The sequence below is a fragment of the Enhydra lutris genome, unplaced genomic scaffold (genome assembly GCF_002288905.1).
Source record: "Enhydra lutris kenyoni isolate GAN:26980312 unplaced genomic scaffold, ASM228890v2 scaffoldscaffold7, whole genome shotgun sequence".
Taxonomy (NCBI): domain Eukaryota; kingdom Metazoa; phylum Chordata; class Mammalia; order Carnivora; family Mustelidae; genus Enhydra; species Enhydra lutris.
This window is the reverse complement of record NW_019154091.1, coordinates 46,896-66,199: the sequence shown is the minus strand read 5'-3', so window position 1 is coordinate 66,199 and position 19,304 is coordinate 46,896. Positions and strand designations below refer to the sequence as shown.

Genomic DNA, 19,304 nt, shown 5'->3' with positions numbered 1-19,304 from the left:
GTTTACATGAATTTTTAAAGTTATTTAGTTTCCTGGTTGACCCATTCATTCCTTAGTAGGATGCTCTTTAGCGTCCACATATTCGAGTTCTTTCCAACTTTACTCTTGTGATTGAGTTCAAGTTTCAAAGCATTTTGGTCCAAAAATATTCAGGAAATGATCCCAGTCTTTTGGTACTGGTTGAGACCTGATTTGTGACCCAGGATGTGATCTATTCTGGAGAATGTTCCATGTGCACTAGAAAAGAATGTGTATTCTGTTGCTTTGGGATGAAATGTTCTGAATATATCTGTGAAGTTGATAGACTTCACAGTCCAGTGAACACTGGTCCAGCGTGTCATTTAAAGCCCTTATTTCCTTGTTGATCTTTTTTCTTTTCAGTGTTCCAGAATTGTTTATGCACCACACCCAGTGCTCCATGCAATACGTGCCCTGCATAATACCCACCACCAGGCTCACCCCCCCAAAACCCTCAGTTTGTTTCTCAGAGTCCACGTCTCTCATGCTTTGTCTCCCCCTCCAATTTCTCCCAGCTCATTTCTCTCCATCTCCCAATGCCCTCCATGTTATTCCTTATGCTCCACAAGTAGGTAAAACCATATAATTGACTCTCTCTGCTTGACTTATTTCACTCAGCATAATCTCTTACAGTCCTGTCCATGTTGATAACAAAAGTTGGGTATTCATCCTTTCTGATGGAGGCATAATACTCCATTGTATATACGGACCATTTCTTCTTTATCCATTTGTCTGTTGAAGGGCATCTTGGCTCTTTCCACCGTTTGGTGACTGTGACCATTGCTGCTATGAACATTGAGGTACAGATGGCCCTTCTTTTCACTACATCTGTATCTTTGGGGTAAATACCCAGTAGTGCAATTGCAGGGTCATAGGGAAGCTCCATTTTTAATTTCTTAAGGAATCTCCACACTGTTTTCCAGAGTGGCTGCACCAACTTGTCCTTGTTGATCTTTTTGATGATCTGTCCACTTCAGTGAGGGGGTTGCTAAGTCCCCTATTATTATTATTGATGTGTTTGATTTTTTTAAATTAACTGGCTTATATAATTCGCTGCTCTTATGTTAGGGGCATAAGTATTTATAATTGTTAAATCTTCTTGTTGGATAGACCCTTTAAGTATGATACATCTCTTATTATAATCTTTGGTTTCCTATCTAATTTGTCTGATAAAAGGATTGCCACCACAGCTTCCTTTTGATGCCCATTAGCATGGTAAATGGTTTTCCCACCCTCTCACTTTAAATCTGGAGGTGTCTTTGGGTTTAAAATGAGTTTCTTGCAGACAGCATAATGATGTGTCTTGTTTTTTTATCCATTCTGATACCCTGTGTCTTTTGATTGGGACATTTAGCCCATTTACATTCAGTGTAACTATTAAAAGATACGAATTTAGTGTCACTGTATTGCCTGCAAGGTGACTGTTACTGTATATTGTCTCTGTTCCTTTCTGATCTGTGTTACTTTTAGGGCCTCTCTCTGGTTAGAGGACCCCTTTCGGTATTTCTTGTAGGGCTGGTTTGGTGGTTGCAAATTCTTTGTTTCTGTTTATTCTGAAAGCTTTTTATTTCTTTCTATTTTTAATGACAGCCTAGCTGGATATAGTATTCTTGGCTGCATATTTTTCTCATTTAGTATCCTAAGTCTTGCACTTCTTAAAAAAAGGTAGTCTGACAGGTAGCTAACAGCCAGAGGCAATGCTGGGAAATGAAAATTGGTGTGAATAGCTGGCTAAGAAAAAGGTCCCGTTTTTCCACCCTCCCACGTTTCATTTATAGGACACTTAATTTTTCATTGTGCTTTCGTTTGGTAAATTTAAAGAAAGGGGAAGTTATCTACTTTTTCTAAATTTTAAAATTACTTAAAAATACATAACATGCAAAAGAGTATATAATATGTATGTACTATATGGAGAATAAAAACAGAACAATTCAGTAGCCACCATGTAGGTTCAAAGCCAGTTGCTCCCACCTCAGATGCTCCCATTGTTCCTCCTCAGCTCTCAGCTCCCCTTTCCACTCCAGAGGAAGCCATAATATGCAGAGTTTTGGTGGTAACTATTCCTTCCTTTTCTCTAGTGTCATAACCTCTCTGTATTTTTCTAAACAACATGGTGGTGGTTTGCCTGTTTTTAAATAATTAATATAAAAGGATTCTTACTGTGTAGTTTGTAGGACTTGTTTCTGAAATCCATCCATGTTGATGCATGATAGCTATAGTTCATTTAGTTTTACTTCTCTAATATTCGGTTGATACATGTGGGTCATTTCCAAATTTGGTATACTATGAACAGGGCTACTGTAACTTATTGTATATGTGTTAAGAATTTCTCCATGTTTTTACCCACAAGTGAATCTGCTAGGTAGCAGGGCCAAGTACAAGAGCAATGGCTACAATACCCGGCTTCTTCCATCCCAGCAGTGGAGGAGGTTCCCCATCACTCCATCCCCACCAACAGCCACATTTCTACCATCTGGTGAATATATAATATTGCAGTGGTTTTAATATGCATTTCCTTGATTATAATAGGAAATTGAATATATTTCCGTTCAGAAATCCTTTTATTTTTATTCTATGAAATGCTTTTCTGACTTTTTCTGTTTTGTTTTTAATGTATTTTATATATTCTGGGTAGCATTTTTTATTGGTCATCTGTGCTTGCTTAATAAGCTCAGTTAATTTTGTGTTTTCATTCTCTATGATGTTTTTCTCCCCTATGGTTTTTTAAGTAGTTTCAATGTACTGGATTTCAGGCTTTTTTTTTTCCCCTTATCATTTGCATGCTTTGTGGCTTAACTAAGCCACAAGTTTTTTAAAAGTTACGTTAATGAAAAAGTAGTTTCTAACAATATTGTTCATGATTAGATTCTTCCCTCCCACCATGAACAATGCTAAACAAGAAAAAAATTCAGGGGACTATGCCTCTTGCCACCTATCAGAGAACTTACTAATTTAATGTAGTTATGATATACAAATTTTTGTAAGGTATTAGCTAACACTGAACTAATAATTTCATGGTATTTCTCCTGCTGGCTTAGATCAGTTCACTTTGTCTCTAATGGTGTATACATAGTATAGATGACCCTATAGCAATTTTGGATTAGAAAATTGTTCTATTAATCCAGAAAATAACCATTCAAAGAAAAAAAACGAGAGAAACAGAATGATAGTTTTTACTTGCTAGCATTTATTGCTAGGTTAATTTATTACAAAGACAGTGATACTCTGTTGAACTTGGTTATAATTAAACACACTGTGCCAATTCAAGACCATTATACTTATTTCATAGGTAGAGGTGGAAACAGGAACTTTGTACCAAGCCCCACAACCAGCCGTGCTTCAAGTGAGTTTTAAAATTAATTGGTCCCTTCCTTGAGGAGGGTCTGGCTCAGAGGAATCAGGAACTGGTAGAGCTTCACTCTGTCCACCACTAAAAATATCTAAAGGCCTGTAAACTTGTGAATGCTGGTTCTTAAGTTTCCAATGTAAAATCGAACATCTTTTGTGGTACTCATCTGCTAGTCTTTTTATTGCATGTCTGGAAAAATTATCCAAACTAGACCTGCATTTTTGCTAGTGCTCAGGCCTCAAAGCAGGGCATGTCACCTAACTGCACAAATTAATGCTATTAGGTCCAAATGTGAGATAAGTTTGATTATAAATACACAATTTCCAGAGTGACAGGCACTTAAAGCTCATTAAGTAAAATACAAAAATAGATTATATTAATAGGAAATATTTAGTGTTTATCAAATTATAAATCTAGGTTTTTGCCATTTTTAAAAAAGGGTACTGGAAACTGAAGAGATGACATTTGAATAAAGTGAACAATGCATTTTTTCATTAATTTTCATTCTGAGCGCTGAACAACACAATCTAAGAAAAAGACTTACCACAAAGCACCTAAAATAACATTTGTAGATGGGTAGGAATGTTGTCAACCATTTCGAACTGTTTCCCTCCCATCTCTCAGTATCAAGGCATCCAGAGGACATTCCACAAGCGATTGTCAGCATTCTGAAACCAGGTCATGGGCCTGTATATCAGAGAAGTTGAAAACCCTTAAGGAGGTAGCTCTCCTTCCTGGGTGCTCTTCCCCCAAAGGCCCAAGAGAGTTATGCTTCAGATTCTGCGCCTCTATTTTCACTTGGACTTCCATCATCTGGTTGCTCGTTTAACAGTACATATTTTCCGTCATTGGTTAGTGGTATGGACAGCATTAACTGAGCCAACGCTTCTGGATCCTGAAGTTAGGGGAGTTTAAGAAGGAGAAAAGAAAATGCTTAAAATGCACTTAAGAACCCCTGTGGGCTTGGCATTCGTGATGTCCTGTAATCTAGCCTCACTCCTTCTGTTATGTGTGCCTTCAGGTTAGTCTCCTTGCTTCTCCGAAAAAACTCAATTGTATTATTTCTAGAATCTAGAGCAAGGTTTTCTTTTCAGCCAAAATATTGTTCACACAAATCATAACTGTCTTTCCAGAAAGAATCCAGAGAGGAACTTATAAGACCTTTGTCTTCTAGGTCTTTAGCTTTTCTCTCTCTTTCACGCTATACCAAGAGTTGTCAAATTATGGTCATCTGGGCTCATTGCCTGTTTTTATAAGTAAAATTTTATTGGAACACAGCCATTCATTTACATACTTTATTTGGTTGCTTTTGTGTTACAATTGCTGAGGAGTAGCTGCAACAGATGTAAGCGTAAAAGCTTTACTATCTTGCCCTTTATAGAAACCCCTGAAATATATCGTAAAATACTCACTTGTGCTTCTTGCTACTCTTTCATGTATATTGGTGTTAGTCCTCGGCCTTCCTACCCTCCCGCAACAGACTGGAACTGCTCATACAGTACTAACTGTATGTTACTGCTTAAATTAAAACTTAAAAATCCAGTTCCTCAGTCACATTAGCTACATTCAGTCTGCATATTAAACAGTGCAGGTATAGGTCATTTCCATTATTAAAGTTCTGGACAATGCTAAACTAGAAGCCTTCTGGGGAGGAACCAGAACTGTCTTAATTACAGCTGTAATTCCAAGGTTTTTTTTGTCCAAACATGGCTCTCAAAATTTGTTTGGTGAATGAAAGACTGTAAGTAGCTGACAGACTGGGACGTGTGGGAATCTTCATGTCTAGTACATTTTCAGGTGAGATCTGTCCGTGCTCTCAGGGACAAGACCCTTGAGCATATGGTAGATACTTAAAGTTTCTACCATCTTAATTTGAAAGAAAGAATATCTAGACAACAGTAGCAAGCACAAAACTGATAATATAAAGCAGGATTGTAGCAGTGATTATTAAGAACTCCACATGGGTTACCAGTGACATTGGACCTCTAGCAAGTCTGGTGGTCAGAATGCTTAAAAGGAAATCTCAAATTTGGCCACACTGCCTAGTGAACATCCTTGCTCTTTTTGAGAGAAATCTTAGTATGTAGAGAGATTTGGAGCAGTTGTTAAAAACAGCACTAAAAGGCACCTTACCTTCTGAACCTCAATGATTTCTTTTCCCAAATTAATAGCATAACATATCTGCAAGACAAGAAGAGTAGTGTTTGGCAAAGGTAGAAAAGGATAAAGAACTTTAGGGGGAAAATGTGACTGTGGAAGTACAGTGAGGTCACTGCTCCTTTCAGTGTGGGGACCGAGGACTTGGCTGTAGGCGACTCATCACATGGGGTTCTGAACATTAGTGTCCACCTCTCCTGGTCTCCTGTTGCCCATTTGTGCACAACAAAAATGTCCAGGTTCAGTGGCAACTGAAGTCACTCCGATGCTTAAAATTCTTAATGGAATACTTTATTCCTTTCTCTCGAAATCACACTCAGCTACCACATGTTCATGCACACAGTAGCAAATAGGTGTTTGCTGAAAGAAGAGCTGATTAATTTTGATTAATACTAAGTAGCAAATACCATCATAAAATTTTTCATACCAAAGGCGAAGAGTTTCCTGATGTCTGTTTCCTTGGTTTGCTCTGAGACTAGATTTTCTCCATTGTAACTTTTGCTTTAATTTTTTTAAAAGAAAGAACAAACTTGAAGGCAATTGCTTTTTTAACATTTCCTGATATCTCTTCTAAACAACTGTATCCCACCACTAACATTCTTCATCACTCTGTTGAGGACGACATGCATTTTCCACAGGGAAACTGTATTCTAGCTGGTTTTCTTTCAGTGGGGCCTTCCTAGAGGTATCCTCTAACCTCCTCAGTAGGAAACAAGGAACAGTCAACTAAATATCCAGGGGATGGTGCAAAAACCCCTGTAAGTATCTGGACAGAGAGGTTAGGGAATCTTAAGATGAAAAAAATGAGACCTTTTCGCCTTCTGAGTTGCTTTCAAAAACGTATGTGCTCAGAGCCTCTCCACCGGTGGATTCAGGCGTGCGGACCACGAAGCCAACCAGTCTTTTGTTCTCTTGATGAGCCGCGAACTGGGTAATGCTGGTGAGTTCAAACTGGAAATAACAGGAACAGACCGAATATCGCACAACTGTTACGCAAAACCAAACCAGTCGTTCTCCGGGGAAAACATCATGGGAAGAGCGCACTACTAGAAGACAGGCATTAAATTTGGCAAGATCGGTGAAGTGCCTACTTTGAATTAAGGAATAACTGCTAAAGTCAGTGAGCACGTGGTACTTACATTGGCTCTCGTTACTTGAGTCTGAGGATCTATCAACCTGAAATTTGAAGAGAGTCATTATATCACACAAGCTGGATACGCTTATATTCTTAGAAGCATCTACAGACGTTCAGAATGAAATCACACAAGTACACTTCAAATATGAAAACAGAAGGCCTGGCTGAGGGCAAGGCGACACGGCTCCATGTGACTGTCCAAAGGGAGGACGTGCCATGGTTCCTGGCTCTGTGGAACCTGAGTAGTTAAAGCTCAGTGTGTATCTTCATGGAAAAAGATAATAGAAAATTTCCCATTTTTTTTTTTTTAAAGATTTTATTTCTCGGAGAGAGCACAAGCAGGTGGAGCGGCACGCAGAGGGAGAAGCAGGCTCCCGCTGAGCAAGGACCCTGATGCAGGACTCGATCCCAGGACCCTGAGATCGTGATCCGAGTGGAAGGCAGATCTGCTTAACCAACTAGCCACCCAGGTGCCCCGACAATTTCACATTTCAGTGCTTATCCAGAAAGGCAGCATTATAGTTCCCTATATGCATGGGCCATATCCTGTACAGTCGGCTGCTCAACAGCCATTTACTGACTACGGGTTTTCCTTTGAAGTGTTTGATATACATCTTTTTTTTTTTTTTTTTTTTAAATATGGGGTAAGAGAATAGTGAATAGATTTTAACAAAACTATTCTATGTCAGTTTGGGTGTGGGAAGTACTATTTATGGAGCTGTTCTAGATGTATCTTGAATGGCACTCGCAGCACCTAATAATCAGGTTGATGTAGCTAGGAAAATACACTAGATTACAGAATCTATTGCTATCATATATATATATACACGAATTTCTACTTTCTAAATGTGGTATTATCTATTGCTAATAGGCTATAAATTCTGTGCGTAAAAGCAAAAAAAATGTATTGTGTTAAAAAAAAAGTTACGATTCCATTTATATGAAATGTTCCAAATAGGCAAATCTATAGACACAGAAGATGAGCGGCTAATGGCTGCTGCAGGCTTGGGGGGTTTCAAGGTAAAGGGAACGGGTGCTAATGGCTATGGTTTTCTTTGGGGATAATGAAGATGTCGAAACTGTGGTGATGGCTGCACAATTATGAATATATTAAAAACACTCTGAATGGGTGAACTGTATTGGGAGTTCTACCTCAGCAAAGCGGTTCTCTCCCCCACTGGTTACAGTCGGAAATATATGCAGTTACACTTGTGAAAGCATCAGCTTTATAATCAGGTCTCTAACCTGGCTGCTCAGCCGTGGTCTTGTGCAGGTCACCCTGACTTCTCAGAACTGCCTCAGCTGTAAAATGGGGATAAGAACCCCCCCACTTGAAAGAGGTGGTGAAGGCAAGGAGAAAATGTGTATGGAATTTGTAGTAATCTACAAAGCTAAATAAATGTTATTTTTTATTTATGTCCCTATTAATGAACATGAATTTAAAGATTTAAAAAATATACATCATAAACAAGTTCCCTCAAATTGGGCTAAGTTCCCTTACTTAGGTATTTTGTAAAATTTTTTCATAAATAGAAACTTAAAACATATTTTCTGAGTAACTTAAAGAGATTGCTGTCTAAATCAGGTAACATGGATTTGCCTTTTAGTATCAGATTTTCTGGGTGCCTGGGTGGCTCAGTCGTTAAGCGTCTGCCTTTAGCTTGGGTCATGGTCCCAGGGTCCTGGGATTGAGCCCCGCATCAGGCTCCCTGCTCTGCTGGAAGCCTGCTTCTCCCTCTCCCACTCCCTCTGCTTGTGTTGCCTCTCTCGCTGTCTCGCTCTCTGTGAAATAAATAAATAAAATCTTAAAAAAAAAAAAATCAGATTTTCTGTGGGACTTCTAAATTGTCTCAAAACATGAATTCCAGTTCAGGGATATGTGTGCGTATACTGCGGTAAAATATACCCGACATAAAACTGACCACTGTTGACATTTCGTCCGTTTACCACACTGTACAACCATTACCGCTCTCAGGCTCCTAAACCATCTTCATCACCTCACGAGGAGGCTCCAAACCCATTAAGGAGTCCCCCTCCTCCATTCCTTCCCTCTCGGCTTCTGGCAACCAGTAACCTGCTTTCTGTCTTTGGATTTGCCTACCGCGGACCTTTCATGTAAATGTTCATACAAAACAGCTGACCCTCACGTCTGACTTCTTTCACTTAGCAGAATGTTTTCAGGGTTCAACAATGTTGTACCACGTGTCATGACTTCATTCTTCTTTAAGCCTGAATCATACTCGACTATATGTAAAATACCACATTTTGGGTAAAAATTTGTTGACAGACATCTGGATTGTTTCTACTTTATTAGCTATCATGAATTGCAAACATGCATACATATTTTTATCTGAACACTTGTTTTCAGTTCTTTTGGGTATCTGCCAGGAGTGGAATTCTAGGTTTAACTCATGGAGGAACTGCCAGACTTTTCCCCGGAATGGCTGAACTGTCTTAACAATTCCCACCAGCGACAGATTCCGATTTTTTCACATCCTTACTAATACCTGTTATTTTCCTTTAAAAAAAAAAAAATTACAGCCATCCTAGTGAGTATGAAGTGATGCCTCCTTGTGGACCTGATTTGCATTTCCCTAATAACTAATGACACAGCATCTTTTTATGTGCTTGTTGGCCATTTGTATATCTCCTCTGGAGAAATGTCTATTCAGGTCCTTTGTCCATTTTTTGTTTTTTGGTCTTTTTGTTGATTCTTATAAGGGTTCCTTATATATTCTGAACATATACTTCTATTAAATACATGACTTGCAAATATTTTCTCCCATTCTGTGGATTGTCCTTGTACTTTGATAGTGTTCTTGGATGTACTGTCATTTTTCACAATGCTTTTACATGTATTTACTCTTGACATTTTTGGTGAAGATTATAAGAACAGTAAGCCAGTGCCCATAAAAAGTGCAGGACACACTTGGAGAAAAGTTCTAAATAAGGAAATACAAGGTTTTATTTGTAAGAAACTTATTCTCAGTATAAGGTTTTTAATAAATGAAAAGGACTGATTTTAATGAATGGAAGACACTATATTCTGATATTTAACAAAGTCCCAGTTAACTTTTTTGAAGCTAACATTTAACTGAGAACTTTCCATAATGTCAGTTGTGGTTGTAAATATTTTATGTGTATTAACTCATTTACTCCTCATGACAACATAATGAGGTATAGATATGGTTATTTTCATCTTATAGCTGAAGAAACCAATGCACAGAGAGGAAAACTTGCCCAGGTCATACAACTAACAAACACCAAAGCCAGAGGTAAACCTAGAAATTCTGGCTCTAAAGCAGTGCTGTCGTCTCAGAGAAATCAAATGTAAGCTTCATACATAATATAAAATTTTCTAGCAGCCACATCAAAGAGTGAAACAGGTGAAATAATGTACTTTATTTAATCTACAAGGTCTAAACTCATACTAGCTAGACATGTTATTAATATAAAAGTTGAGATATTTTGCATTTTGGGAGGGTTTGTATGAGGTCTTAGAAATTTATTGTTTTTTACATTTAAAACATTCAGCTCAAACTTCAATTCTGTTTCAAGTGATGCATGTGGACACGATAGTGGACGGTGCGGCTCGTGCGGAAGCTGATGCGAACCATGGTGTGGCTGTCCTCTGCTGTTGCTCGTATCCATCTTACCACCTGAGACCCCGAGTAATGTTGGTAACAGCACTTGGTATCTTTATTTTCCCCCCAACAGATACTCATCAGACTGTATTTGTGGTGGTCTAGTCATTTCGGGCAGGTTCGTGTTCTGTTTTCACTGTTAACTTTTATAAACAGTATATTCAGAAAGGAGCAAACTCTTTCTTTTCCAAGCCCTGAGATACACGGAGCAACTCCTGAGTGACGACGTCTTTATGAACAGTAGGATTCAGTCACCACTAAATTTCGGAAGGGATCAGTTACTTAGGGGAGCACCTTCTACCCAACGTGTCTTATAAAATCCAACTGTAAAAACGAGTAGGGCAGAAACGAGAGTGACATCCTCACATACTCCGATCAAATACTCTTAGTGTGAACATTCTAGATGAGTAAATGTGCCTTGCGTGGGCAATCGGATAAAGTTGTGAGAAGTCTGAAACGAAACAACATACCTCAGAGTCTGACTGGTGACCATCAGGTGGGACTCCGTCGTGCGGAAGATGTTGTGAATAGCCCGAGCGGCCAGTACTTGTCTCATTGCTTCATAAATCACTTCGGTAGTGTTGTCTGTTTTAACTGCCATTGATCCCAGAAACCGAACTATAAACATCTGTTGCAAAAGGGAATCTGCAAGACAGCATTTTCTGCTCAGGAGCACACTCGCTTCCTGCTGGGTGCACCCCTCAGAGGGGCGGGTTGGAGAACCCGCTGGAAACCTCCCACACACAGCTTCCCACCCAGCTTCTCAACAAACCCGCACTGCCAAAGCCCAGAGCCTCCTGCTGTCCGCATCTGGTCTCTCTGGAATTACTTCATCCGACTAGACAAGCACCTCTTACTGCATCTACACAATGAGACGGCAGAACCACAAGAACATCCTTCCGGCACGAAAACTTAGGTGACTAACGTAGGTGTCACTAGATGCATCTTTTCTCTGAAAATACGAGTGTCTCCACTCAGACAACAGAAAATGCAGTACTTTGGCCCTTGATAAAGTCCTCTTAAAGGAGAAAATCTAAAGAACGGAAGACCTGATGCTGGGACTCAGTCGGTTCACGCACATCGTGTGTTACTGAAGGGCTGTGAGGACGTCCCATCCGCTACTTCCTTTGACTCTAATAACCAGGACTGGCTTCCTGATAGTGGGACGAAACCTGACAAACTGAGTAACCGCAGCCATAACTGGAAGATCACAAGGTTTAAAGGTTTGTGGGTTTTTTTCCTATAAGAACAGTAATTCGCTTATCCACCATTTTACACGAAGAGGACTACTTTTTCCTCACTTGCCTTATTAATGTCTTTGCCCTTAAAAATAACTTAAGTAACAAAAGACTAGGAAAATATAACTGATATAAAACTGTAAGTAGTTACTCCCATATGAAGATACTTTTTATAAGTTTGAAAGTTTAGTTTTATAGAGTTACAGTGTGGAGTATACGGAAGGTCAGCCAGAGACCAGCGGGCAGATCTGAGCAGACCTGTTAGCTTCCTTCCTCTCCCCCCTCCCGCCCCAACCCTCTTCTGCCTAATTCTGTAAGGAGAACCGACTCTCAAGTGCTACTTCTACATTTAAGGAAGTGGCAAGTCTAGTGATATTCTTCGGCTCCAGTCATGGGGTGTCAGAACGAGGTCTCGCCGGCACCTGTAGCTCCTAAGTTGCCTCGGCTGGGACCCAAGTGCTGCTCTCTGGGGCACAAGGTTACGTCAGCTCCACTGTAAGAATGCACGTCACGTAACAAATATCTGAACTTGAACAAAGTAAATACCATTCACCCATGTCCTCCTCAAATTCAAGAATAAATTGTGTGTCTTTGGCTAAAATGGAACCGCCTATTTGTGACTCACCCGGACTGCATTTTGCTGCGGCCCTTTCATCCCCTATCAGTCCGTTCTGTAGTCACCTGACACCTGATTTAGCCTCAGCAGCTTTCTTCGCAAGAGCTACCAAGAGGATGTGCGTGAGGCCAACAGTACAACACCTGTAGAAAGTCTGTCTACTTCCCTTCAGTTTTTATCGAAGACCTGCCTTCGCTGCACATGCCCTACTGAGTTTCCAGGGAGCAACAAATCTGTGGGTCATAATTTTGCTTCACAGTCCAAGTCCTGGCTCCCTGGAACGTGACTTCATGTCTCACTTCAAGGACTCGTCATTCTGAGGGGAAAGAGTGAGAACACCAAACCAGCCACTCACCTTCTGCTTCTGGAAATGTCTCGTCCTCGGTCTCACCAAAAGGGTTGATGCGCCTAGGGGAATGGTCAGAGTCCAACAATCAAGACCTTTTCGGCTAAAAGGACACTAACTCTCCAACTAGAAGTCAGAACAGCAACAGTCTTGGCAGATGGGTGCCGACACGAGAGATCCCAAGTGTACCTTCATTTCTCCCAGAGACAGCCTCCCTTAGCCCGTACCTGCTGCCTCTGTTCTGATCCAGGAATTCGGTGGCAGGAAGGACGATATCGAATTGGATGGGTGTTCCAGGTGCGATGAGCTCATCAGCGTCAGGGACATGGACTGCTGCTTTGGGAACAATCTTGTCATTCTCCAGCTCTACATTTCTCGGGTTCTGGCTGCGGTATAAAAGAGGGAGGGAAAAATCAAATCCCATTTAGCGTTATTTATGCCTTTACAATCAAGTGAACATGTGTTGAATGCCGATACGACTTTTACAGATGGACAAGGGGATGATTTCAGTCAATCCTTCAACTCGTTCTACAAATAAATCTTCACAGAACATCATTCGAGTCCTCGGTAAACAGCCTGAGGACCACCCCTCCCCCCAGTTAGCTCTGCCGCACAGCATTCTGTGTTATGTTCTGTTACTTAACACGTTACCTACTGCTCTAGGTCTTTCTTCCTGTCAGACAGGTTTTTGAGAGCAGGGGCTGTAGCTAAATCCCATTTATTACATGGTACATAGAAGGCGCTCAAAAATGTTAACAGACTGAATACATCTTGGCCCAGCATTCACGACGTGGCTCTAACTTTCTCCTCCATGCACCCTCCCTTGGAGCTACCCCACACTTTGCTTAGTTTCCTTGTCCATCCCAATCCCCCCTGTCCAACACCAGCTCCAATTCCTATTCCTCTACTAAGGCTTTCAAGCCAGCCCCGACCCACCGTGTGTTCCCGTGCTGTTCTCTGAGAGTTCCAGGGGCAGCTTGCACGTCTGCGTGCCCCCGAGCTCTGCTCTGTGCACACACACGCGTCTGACACGTCTGACAGGACAGAGGAGGACCGTCGCTACGGCGACTGGTCACATGCCACCGCGACTCCTCCCTTCCGGTGTCAGGCTGTTGTAATTTAGCTTTTCACATCTTCATGATCCTTTCTTCCCAGCTCAAGGGTAAGCTTCTTTGAGGGACAAAGAATGTCAAAATATTTTGATTTCTTACGCTATTTGGAGCACAGGAAGGCTCTTGATACCTCTGTTCATTTCTCTCGAATATGTCAATAACTGAATATACTGTGTGAAATGACCTTAAATTAGCCACCTGACAGGTGAGCACGCGGACCGGGAAGTGGCTAGAAATACAACATGGGTGTGGAGACCATCGCTGCAAGGAGAGACCCTGCTTCACCGTGACCAGGACAGGGAAGCACGGTCTCTAGGGAAGAAATTCTGAGGGCTCCTCACTGCCAGCTCCCTCAGTCTCTAAGGCAGGGCAGGAGTTCGTACGTGGTGAGCACTGGAGGAAGGGAGGAGTAGAAGCTTAAAGAGAGAAAAGTAAGTCCAAGATTTTGGCTCCCCAGAGAGTCTACGGGGAGAGAACACAGTGACAACAGCATGCGGCCACGTGTGGAGGGCAGTGACCCCATGGGGTGGGATCTGCCCTTGAGTCTACAGCATTGGGAGCCACGAGAGACCCTGAATATAGGAGTGACACGTGGGAGCATCACCTGTGACCTCCATGTCACCCACTCTGATGTACACGTGCTTCCTGAGAGTGTCCTGCTTCAAACACCCCGCATCAAAGCAGCTCGCAGAGTTGAGCTCTCCTCCTTTCTCGGTTCCTACTGACACCACTTTCCTTGATGTTTCTTGGTGGCTTTGTAGGTTCCTTCCCTTCTACGACAAATGCTGGAGTTCTTCAGGAATCTGTCCAAGGCTCCTGTCTTCTCCTTCTACACTCCCTCCCTCGACGATCTCTTCCACGGCCACATCCGTTCCGTGGAGTTCCTGATTCGTATACTGTACTCAGCCCTGGGATTACCCATGTGCTCCAGAAGTGTGTCATCCGTTGACCACGTGACACTTGCTGGGCTATGTCGCGGGTCCCTCAATCTTGTGTCCAGAAGTGAACACTACCAACTCCTTTCACTCCCTGAATATGCCACCTTCTGCCCAAGTGCTCAACCCAGACTATGGCTGTCGTTTGATTTGTCCCATCCCTTCCACTCACATCTCACTATACCACAAGTCCAGTAGATTTCCCCTCCAAAACAAGTCCCCGAGCTAGCTACTTTTTATGTCCTCTGCCACGATCCTGGTTAAGACACCATCGCCGTCACCCGGACTGCTGCCACGGGTCCCTGACTCTACCTACTTGCCCAGCTCTGTGTCCCATGTCCTCCACCGCAGCCAGAGCTGCCCTCAGATCACACACAACGGATCCACTCTCTCTGACACGCCCATGTCTGCCTCTCTGCACCCTTTGACAACTCCCCAGGGTCCTGACCATGACTTCGCGATCCGTTCTGCCTGCCTCCCTCCCTCCCCAACCCCACCTTGCCCTGCGATCCCCCCGCGCCCACACTGTGGTTACAGTGGCCTCCTTTCAGTTCCTCAAACACACTAAGCTCTCTCCTGCCTTCCAGCCTCCAGACTGCTACTGGGAATGCATGAGTCTGGCTCTTTGCAAGAGTGGCCACTTCTCGTCGTTCACTTCTCAGTCTGATACTGTCTCCACAGGCAGGCCTCTCCGTGACAGCACCTTCGCCTCTAACACCAGAGCGCTTTCCTCCATTTTAACTAAGTATTTACCTTCTGCTGGTCTTTACCAACAAGACTCAGCTTTCTGACCTGGCCCAGGGCCTGGGGCACAGAGCAGACACTCCACGAATGAACTGGTACTGGACCAGCTGGAGGAAAGAATGCACATCAGAGCTGTGTTATCCGCAGAGTGAGGGAAGGCCACACATGGTGTTTGCTTAGGAGTGAGTGGCAGTTTCTTCCCACAAACAGTTTCTCTGCTGCTTTCCCGTCATCAAAACATTTCTTTATTCCTAATGAGCTGGCCCTGAGAGGGACAGGAGCCCTCCCCCACCGTCTCCACAGCTCTGGGCCGCCTGGCAGCCACATCCATCACCCTCCCAGTCTCTTTGTTGATTCGGCTGCCTGGCTAGAGATCTTTTTTGTTTCAGGATTCTTCTGTGTGATTTACTTATTCTACAACAGGGAGAAAAATCAGTTACTGAATAATTAAATCTCAGCTACAAACTTTGTAGCTACAGACTACAAACCCAAACACAGTCTCGGTTGACTTTTTTTTAGAAAACCAGTCACACCTTTAATTACTAATACTAGTCAAATGATACATCGGCACCCTAGATAGTGTTAGAAGTACAAAGGGACTGGGGAGGTCACCTAGTTTCGCATCTTCTTGTGTCACAAATTGAAGGAGACAGAGGCCCAGAGAACTGAGCCACGTCAGGCCATCTAGCCGCGTTGAAGGCAGAGCCACCAGAAACTCTCAGATTTCCAGGCCAGCGTTCTCCAGCGTACCCAGCTCGCTGTGCAGCTCACGGCTTTACAGAGAGGAGGCCAGCATGTTCACCCACGATGAGGCTCATGGCCTAGCCCTCTGGCCCGATCAGTATTTCCACTTCCATCAGAGCGCCCTCATTAGAGCTGCCCTTCACGAACATGCTGTCTGTGTCAACTATGAAACCCAGCATTCAAGTGTCACCTGTTGCCCCTTGCCCATTTTTACTACCTCTGCTTAGCTTCTCCTGTTCTGTCTTAAGATACTCCAGCAGCAGCCTATCGGGCGTCCCCGCCCTGTCCTTTGCCCCACCACGCCCCAGATCCAATATGCCCTATGTGCAGAGAGCCGCAGGACAGCCTGTCCACACTGGCTGCGACACGCCACTCGCCTCAGTCTGCAGTTCTGCTCTATGGCCCAGAGCCTAAGCAGGGTCCCCAATCCACTGACATCAGACTCATGGCCACTTTCTGGCCTTTTCTTCTGCTCCTTCCCGCACACCAAGGTCTCCGCGTATGCACCCTGGCAACCTGCCACACAGGCCCAAGGCCCCGGGAACTGAACTCTTAGCTTTCTGATGACATCTGTCTGGACTCAGGAGATATCTGTGAAACATTTATTTAATGGGTTCTTTCTACCATGCCACAGAAAAACGGACACCACATACAGTCATAATCGTAACCCACCTTTGGTGTGACCAATAATGCAGTTCTCTATTAGTTAACCAATTGGAAACTCCCATTAAGACAAAAGGTGAGATTCTTGGAATAAACCTTAAGGCTGTATTCAAAACAAGAGCGAAGCTAGGTGCATGAAAGTGTTCACTGTACATGATAGTGCAGAGGAAAGGGAGGCCACCAAAATATTCAACAGCTAATAAAAATAAATCACGGAAGAGTGTGTAGACTTACTAAAAGGAACAATTATAAGAAATGTAAAAACATGAAAAATATATGTGAAAATAAAAATTTAACAAAATACATGCGAAAGTATCTGTATACGTACAGGTAAGGCCTGGGCAGTAAAACAGATGCAGAAAAGCTAATTTTGTTCCTTATTTAAGTTTCCTTTTGGTTCCAGAACTTTGTTGATGCTGACAGAAAAATGCAAGAAGCCCTGACCAGCAGACCCTCGATGCAAGTCCTGTTTGCTCGGGCTGTGGCTGCACAGTCCAGGGGAAGGATGGTGGCAGGGTCACCCAGGGTCCCGCGGCCGTGGCTCCCGGTTCTTCCCCTCACAGGTGGTGTCACCGTGCGCAAACACCCCACCTCTCCCGGTAGCCTGAGCTCCACCCCTAGGTGGTACGTGAAGAGAAATAACTGCTATCCAATTCCTAACTCATAAGTATACGCAAGCCGCTTTCCCACTGTCCTCTAATTACCTGGGACACGGGCTTTCTTGCTTTTTTCCGAAACTTGTAATGGGAGTCACTGCTTGGAGAGCCGTCTGATTCAACTTGATGGCGACTGCCTACAAATGCGCGGGAGGACAGGCTCAGTCCCGGGAGGGGCGCTCACCCTTCAGACTGAGCGAGGGCCGGGGAAGGCAGCGCGAGTTACCTCTGGGTTGTCGGTCAGGTAGATCTGTCTGGAGATGTTGTTTATGGCACATATCCACTGTGGAGAGAGGACATTACAAAATCTGCTGGACCCCGGTCACCGCTAGACTAGGACAGAAGTGGAAGAACAAACCATACCTCCTCATTCTCCTTTCTGCTTTCTGCCTGGAGGATGATTCCCCTGCAATAAAGCACATCTATGTCAGTGACTCCCAGGCCTCTGGCTGAGGCTTAGTCCACATACGCTGAACTCAGCTGGGTCCCAAAGGGAAGGGCCGGGAAGGCAGGATGACAGGAAGAGAAGAAAATGGGGTTTAGGCTCCCTGCTCATTTGCTGTGTGATCCTGGACAGATACTTCCTGAGGGAAGTGAGCAGCCGGGCTCGGATCTACTAGTTCGAGGCTGGCGGTTCACAAGCCTGGACATCCTGTTGGCTTCTCAGGTGACTGGGGCCACCAGGAGTCTGGCCCAGAGGCGTTGGCAGACCCCCCCCCCCCCGCCCCCAAATCCATGGAAGGGAGAGGGGAACTGGACACAAATACCACTGCTCTTCCTCTGGGGAGGGCTCCACCCTATCCCGGGACCCCACGGCGGTGGGAGGGGGGAGCATGGCTCTTATCCTGTTTTACAGAGAAGACCAAGGAGTTAGGTAACCGGGACCGGGATCCCAGGCCACTCCTGTCACCCAGGAGGGAGGACAAGGTCTGAAACAGCTCTGCCAACCAAACAGACGGTCTGCACTGTACTGACTTGGCCGGACACACTCCTGTCAACACAGGAGCTCAGCTCAGAGCCCCACATGGAAGCAAATGGAAGCAGAGCAGCCACAACTGAAGGGCAGGCGGTCCCTGCGGATGACCCCAAGTGACCTCTTCTGGGCCCCTGTAGTACATGGGGGTCTGCGGGCCAGTATGGGGGCTGAGTGCACCAGCCATCTCGGGTTTTGGCTGGAGCAGAGAGCTCCACGCAGGCAGGTCTGGGGGCCCTCCTCCCACGCACCCCCTCTCCCCAAGGAGGCCCCTGGCAGGGGCAGAGTCACTAGACCCCCGCCCAGCCTACGATTTCCCGTTGGGCGTGGTGATCTGGAAGCAGTAGCGGCGGTCTTCACAGTCCACGGCCATCACCGAGCAGTTGTCCAGGTCCTGGATCAGGCCTCCGGCCACAGCGCCCCTCGGCTGACACATGAGGTTCCCGCCTTGCGTGAAGAAGTAAAGCCGCTCCCAGGTGGTGGTGACCAGCCCTGTTTTACTGGAAGAACTGTGGTTTTAGAACACCCGCCAGTACGAGGAAGCCCGCGCAGCACCTCAAAGTCTGGCTGCCTCTCCCTGAGTACTGGTGACATTCTAGAGATAATATTTCTTTACATCAGAGCAAAACTGCTTTGGAAAGAATCCAAATGCAGAGGGGCAGACGAGGCACAATGCAGCCTGGGTGACCCGGAAGTTAGGGGCTCTGCTCACACAGGAGATGCAGCCCGGGGCCAGCCCTGTGTGCAGGCGGCAGTCACCGCCCCCACCCGCCCAACGGCAGTGACACTGGCTTCTTGCAGGATCTGGAAACAGAATGAGTCCATCCCCGTTAGGAACTGAAAACCTAGATGCTCCTTCCTCTAAGACATGGACCTGAACTGCTGAGTCCAGCGAGAGTCACCAGGATCCCCTCGGCTCCCGGCACCTGGAATCCTGGGGGCGTTTACCACACTGAGTTTTGCTCTTACTGGAT

General features: G+C 44.3%; 1 protein-coding gene across 3 annotated transcripts in view; it reads right to left on the bottom strand.

The window, feature by feature from the left end:
• Window positions 1-3,181: 3,181 nt before the first annotated feature.
• LOC111142171 (adaptor protein, phosphotyrosine interacting with PH domain and leucine zipper 2) overlaps window positions 3,182-19,304 on the bottom strand; it is a 51,262-nt gene continuing 35,139 nt past the window's right edge. For 2 of the 3 annotated variants that reach the window (XM_022495172.1, XM_022495173.1), the window contains exons 11-21: window positions 18,642-18,830; window positions 17,721-17,763; window positions 17,584-17,640; window positions 17,406-17,494; window positions 12,731-12,889; window positions 12,513-12,565; window positions 10,774-10,948; window positions 6,664-6,700; window positions 6,335-6,475; window positions 5,501-5,548; window positions 3,182-4,262 (exon numbers count right to left, since the gene is read on the bottom strand). In XM_022495172.1, coding sequence (XP_022350880.1) covers window positions 4,134-4,262; window positions 5,501-5,548; window positions 6,335-6,475; window positions 6,664-6,700; window positions 10,774-10,948; window positions 12,513-12,565; window positions 12,731-12,889; window positions 17,406-17,494; window positions 17,584-17,640; window positions 17,721-17,763; window positions 18,642-18,830 — 1,120 coding nt within the window. In that variant the 3' untranslated portion in view covers window positions 3,182-4,133. The remainder of the gene's footprint in view (window positions 4,263-5,500; window positions 5,549-6,334; window positions 6,476-6,663; window positions 6,701-10,773; window positions 10,949-12,512; window positions 12,566-12,730; window positions 12,890-17,405; window positions 17,495-17,583; window positions 17,641-17,720; window positions 17,764-18,641; window positions 18,831-19,304) is intronic. The other variant, XM_022495174.1, reaches the window with a different exon arrangement.